At 39.7% G+C, this 5,948-nt stretch overlaps 1 protein-coding gene across 1 annotated transcript; it reads right to left on the bottom strand.

Moving 5' to 3' along the window:
• Nucleotides 1-4,663: 4,663 nt before the first annotated feature.
• On the bottom strand, nucleotides 4,664-5,389 carry MELLADRAFT_91248 (uncharacterized protein; the record flags this gene model as incomplete). Its single annotated transcript, XM_007419714.1, has 3 exons — nucleotides 4,664-4,721; nucleotides 4,838-5,145; nucleotides 5,210-5,389. The coding sequence occupies 3 exons, from the start codon at nucleotides 5,387-5,389 to the stop codon at nucleotides 4,664-4,666; spliced, it is 546 nt and encodes a 181-aa protein (XP_007419776.1).
• Between the last annotated feature and the right edge of the window lie 559 nt (nucleotides 5,390-5,948).

Genomic DNA, 5,948 nt, shown 5'->3' with positions numbered 1-5,948 from the left:
GTTCTTTGCCTATTAGTGTGAAAACAGTAAGTTTGAGTGAGAAGTAGAAACCGGGTGGAGTGTTCAAATTCAGGACTGTTTTCTAGTTTTTTGGGCTGTCAGGTAATTGTGATTCTTGATGTTACGCTCTATGCACAGTGCCCGTGGAGAAGGCCCCCGACGTCGGGGGCCCAACAGTCTTCGCAAGTGTGTTGCGTTTGTGTGATTTTTGTGTCACAAAGGTCTACAAATGTACACAAAGGGCAAAGATTGCATGAACATCACCTCAGCTGAACTTCATCAGTCTGAGTCAAGGCTCACGCAGAGTAGGAGACAAGCAGCCCTCAACGCTCAGTATTACTGACTGAACGTGCAGTGTTCCCTACTGAACACCTGGAAGCTCCCTATGGACTATCTTTGCCCTGAGAAAAGCTAGTTACCCTCACCGTTCCCTATTGGCAAGCCAGCTCACTCGTCCCAACACAACTTTATAATAGCCCACTAAATCACCCAAAACTTCACCCATTTCCTCAGCCAATCTTTGAGGCAAATCAATAACAGCTATTCTACGAGGTTGAGTAGAAGCTATTTTTCAATTTTGGGAAAACTAACCAGCTTGATTATAAGAATTGAGTCAATTGAGTTGATTTACCACAGCCTGTTTGACCAATAACTCAATCCAAACAGCGCATGGTCAAAAAAATGCTCATCCATTCGATCGCACTCAAATAATGAACTTTCAAGCTCGATGATTTTGATTGTAATCATGAAGTCTTGCTAACAAGTCGGGCTTTACTTCATATCAAATGTCTTTTACCATGGTCAACCTCGATTGGGTTTACTAAGGAATCTTTGGTGAGATTCTTGAAACAGTTGGAGGTTGAAGTGGACACCAACTTGACTCAGGTTTGTTCTCGCGACATCTCCATTGAGACCTCCTTGCAAACGATTCCATTCTTGATTCCAGCGCACATCCTTTTTGAATTGACAGACCTCTGGTTTATGTTGTTTGAACTTCGAATGGCTCAACCAATAGTTGAAGGATTTACCGAAGCATGCAAGCTTCAGCACCACCTCTTCTCAACCACCACCCACGGAAACTAGGACAGAGCCACAATCAGGTTTACCTGCTTTCATCCCGACGCACAAAGTGCGAGAACAACCAGGTAGGTATCATCCGCCGTTGATTTGTGTTCATCACAATTGCTACGAGGATCCAGCCTGATTTGAATAATTTTGTATATGTAGGAGGAGGCAGCGCACAAATTGTGTCTCTTTTCGGTGCTTCCTCTACCGATGTATCAGAAGCTTGGCAACCTACTCCAATCCCAACGGCTCCGCTTTTAACACGCATTGATAGTAACAAAGCAGATGATCTCCCTCACCCTGCAAGTACCACTTATTCTGAACTCGACATTACTAATTTGATCAAACAAGACTCCATCACTGATTGTTCAAGGATGGTGAATCCTGATGGATCAGCCTTTGTACCCACTCAAAAAGTTAAAGAGCCCGTTGGTGGTTGCTCCACAATGGGCTCGATCTTGGGTGGCAATTGATTATCACTCTCTAGAATTACATCTTGTAGTTGGTACCTAAGATCAAGTCTTTGAATCATCAGTAGAGCTATTTTTGACTGCTCAGGAGCAGAATCAATATGACTGAATAATCCTCCTGGTGAATCTAAGAAGAATAAAGTCAATGCTAAAGCTTTAGTTTGTTTTTCGTGTTTTTCTTGTGAGTTTGATTATGGATTATTGACTTCAGACTGAACTGGTTGAACCACCAAATAGTGAAATCCCACTAAAGAATGATTGACTTTGATATTTTTGAAAAAGGATTAGATTCAAGTCGAAGTCAGATTAATTAGATATAGAATCCTAACGTGTTTGATTGTTGTTGTGAACCACACATACTGAGTTGACTTGATCATTGTTCTTGTTGGTAGTTCTAAGTGGTAGTGTTGGTGGTTGGTTGGTTGGTTGGTTGGTTGGTTAATTTGGATTGAGCCATGAAAAACATTTGATTGAACTCCAACTCAAATCTGCCTGAGTCCATACATACATCTCATCAAACACCATGCCTTAAACACACGACTTTTGTTTCAAAATATTCAATTCTAGTGATTTCAATTTCAAGCAGCTCAAACACGACTTGCGCTTCTACGTCAATAAAAATCTATGTGAACAGGTATACATCATTTATGAACACAAGCCTCATAAAACCCAAAACAAAAAAGGTGAAAATCAAACTAAACAGAAATAACATCCAATGAATATATATAATCTAGGATATGTTTATATACATACCTTACACTAGGAAATTAATAATCATTAACCAAACTGAATCATGAGAATTATACAGAGAACTAAAATAAGAAGTTTCAAAAAGTTTCTTGTAAAAACCTCCAGATCTACGCAAAAAAAGAACAAATCAGTCAACAAGTCAGCTATCCTCATTTCAAGATTTAATAGAAGAATGAAAATTCATTTAACTGATTGAGGAATTTGTTGATCTTTAAAAATTATCCAACTTCACAAATTTACCAAAAGATAGGTAAACAACTTAACCCAATCATAGTATACCATAAGACATTTAATTGATTTGACCAGTCTAATATGAAAAGTATAGAAGGTAATATATAATGTGAACCCCAAAAATACGGAAAAATATGCAGATTGGAGATCTCATACCAAGGAACAGGATGCATATTTTTTCACATTTTTTGCTCTGTTTCTGACCTTTCCAGATTTTTGTATACAAATAATTTAATTTTCTGCCCAGAAAATGTTATGTTTCTTGTAGTGTCAAAGAAACTAAAAATTATAAATAAAATTAAAAGTGAAATCACAATTATGAGCAAAATCAGAAAGCCGAGGGTATACAGGTTGTAATCAACCTATGAAAATGGTGAAGTTGATCAAGAATCAAGAAGAAAAGTATTATAAGTGAAAACTGTGCTGGGAAACTCCCCAGAAAGTTCAACAAACACAATGGACAATCTTTGATGCAAAGTTCTGATCAACAACCACAGTGACAACTTTACTTGAAATCATGTTCAAAATTCTATGTGTGTTGGCCATGACTTTGACTGCGAAGTGAGTCAAGTCTTTAGATGAAGATTATTGCTGTGTATCATGCAAGCGACTGTTAAGAGAATTGGTAAGCTTTCAAGAGCTTTTTGATTTGGGAATGTTGATGAATAAACATTACTGACAAGATGGTGAGCGGAATAGGATGACTTGGTCCAATGTTTCTTCAATCAGTTTATTGTCTTGAATCAATCTTGTATTTTTGAAGCTGATCATCGGTCGACTAGATTGAGTGATTGATGAATTGATAGTGTCACAAGAAAGTATTTAGAGTGAGGTATGTGTATTGGAGGAAGCTTGGAAGTGATATTGAAAGACATACCCCATTAACCCAATGAACATAAGTTCCAATCGGTAGTAGACCTTTACTTTAATATTTGACTGCATATGATAATGTAGTGTCACTGAGCTTCGCTGGCACCAGTAATAATTGCGGATAGGTTGAACAGAACTACAAATCCGAACCAACAAATGAAGGTAAACAATCAGCATTTTCAAACCTAGATTTCGAGGCCAGGTTCATTTTTTTGAATAAAAGACTTACACTAAAGTAATTGTTTATTGAAGTGATTCTCCAAGCCTTTTGGTCACCTAGGGAATTCATCCTAGTGAATTCACAAATCAGATCATGAAGATTCCAACCCAATGAATGAGATTTGAATCTGAAGTTGAAGTTGAATTTGAATCCGATTTTGATCCATATAGAAAAGCATAATTAGATAATTTATCTCCTTGTTTAAAATAATGAACTGAAGCTGTGATTGAATTCCAATCTTGTTCAAGTTGAGATTGAGAATTGAAAGTAAAAGTATAAGTGATAAAGTTAACTAAACGGATCAAGATAGTTGGTTCTGGTTGAGATGGAAGATATTGAACGGTGGCGATAATTGCATGTGTAAACTATGATATAGATATTCAATGATCAGTATTAGATGATTATGATGATATGATGATAGGAGTGATTAAGATTAACTCACGCAAACTTCATCATATTTGGCTCAATCGATTGAATTGATTGATTATCAGATGGTTTCCAAATGAGATGATGAGTAGTAAGATGTAATGAACCAATTGAATGATGATTGATTTGATTTGATGAAGTTGATGGATTGGCTTGATGAGATAACTTTTTTGATCTCACTGTTTCTACCTACGGTCATTCCGAATTCGATTCGGGACATTCAGCAACATTGCCCCGTGGTGGCCTTGAGCATATATCTTGACAGATCCCGCATGGGCCATACAATCAGGGCAGGACCGCTCAGCGCAGCTCATCACTGTTGATGAAGTTGGATGATGGCTCAGTGCTCCTGAGGTCAATTCCTGAGTCTGGCTGCTGGGGATGGGAAATCTGGGCAGGCTCAGTGTTCCAATTTGGCCTGGACAGAAATTTCACAGTTTTTTTGATACTTTTGCGCAAGAGCTTTGGGCCCCTGACGTCGGGGGCCTTCTCCACGGGCACTGTGTCATACTTTCTCCAATACCAGTGCATTTTTTTTCCTCCGTTCGACGTACTGCATTCCTCAAGAGGACCACAGCATTCTGCGGCTGTCCCTCAAAAAGATATTGAGTGCCATAATTATAAATAAGTTTCAAAGATTCCAAAGATTCTCTTTGATCGTCTGTTTGCAGGACGCTCCGATCTTTCTCCTTGGTCAACATGAATTTAGGTACATCAGCTAATCCTGCATATTTAGGCATGAAAGTCTGATCGATCAGATTGTACTGACTTGTTGATGAGATATCAGGGTCAGCTGGGTTCGTACCTCAAGATACAGTCGCGATAAATCCTTGAAAAGTGGATGTGAACTTCAATCGTCAGTAGCCTATTAGGACGCCAAACATCCTCGAGGACTTCGTGAGCCGTTTCCGCTTTCTTCAGGTTCAAGTAGCACTGGGTGAGATTAAGGCAAACTTGAACCATATTGGTATCGGGGTACCCTGGAATGCTCTTGGACTTTTGCTCACGATGGAGACACAAGAGCAAACCAAAGCGATGGGCAGCTAGCAGAAAGTTGCGGTCGTTATATGCTCCTGATGCTTGAACATGTAGAGGAGGAAACATTTGTGCTTCCTGCGGAGAAGCTCATGGGTTATTTGCCTTTCCTGAAGTCAAAATACATGCGGGACAAACTGACCGTTGAATTTTCCTTGTAACGCTTGCTTGGATAGCAGGGATCTGCATCACAAGCATCTGGTTTGAGGTTGTCTGGTTCAGTAGGTTCGGCCTGCCGCTTTTTTGATTTAGATAAAACCGCCGGCGAAATTGGGGGACCTCCCACAGAGTCATGCGAATCGAATCCGGTGGAGATGTCCATGTTTGAAAGGTGGATATCCAAAGCGTTATGAGGTTTAGCATCGTCACAAACTGGTACTTATAGGAAATTATCGTGATACACTTGTCGCCAGTATTGACACAGGTGAGTATTGAGGTGATACACACTGATTGGAATCGTTGAGACGCACTGATCAGTGAATGTTGATCAATGCGCAGCATCAGACCAGTCACATAGGGCGAGAGATACAATCAGAAGAGTTGATAGGTTTTTTGAGACTGTTCAGCGTATACCAGTATGGTGATCTGAGCCTCAATACCTTAGGGCCAGTTAAGCTAAGAAGGGTCGCTAAGAAGGGTCGGGCTGACACCCATAAACCTTTGTTCTTTAGCTGATTCGTACATGAGTGATATCGAGAAGTTGAGGAGTCATTGATGGAGCCGTCTGACTTTTGCCTTTCAACGTTTAAGTTGGTTAGCATCATGCGGACGAGAAGAAAGGTAGAAGATGATAAGGCTGATCCCAATTGACTGATCATGGGGGTTACCTGAGTGTGTTCAACCACAAATAGCTTGAGGTTGCTTTTGATATATGTTTTACC

The sequence above is a fragment of the Melampsora larici-populina genome (assembly GCF_000204055.1).
Source record: "Melampsora larici-populina 98AG31 unplaced genomic scaffold MELLAscaffold_410, whole genome shotgun sequence".
Lineage (NCBI taxonomy): Eukaryota > Fungi > Basidiomycota > Pucciniomycetes > Pucciniales > Melampsoraceae > Melampsora > Melampsora laricis-populina.
The sequence above is the reverse complement of the archived record's forward strand: the minus strand, read 5'-3'. Positions and strand labels throughout refer to the sequence as shown.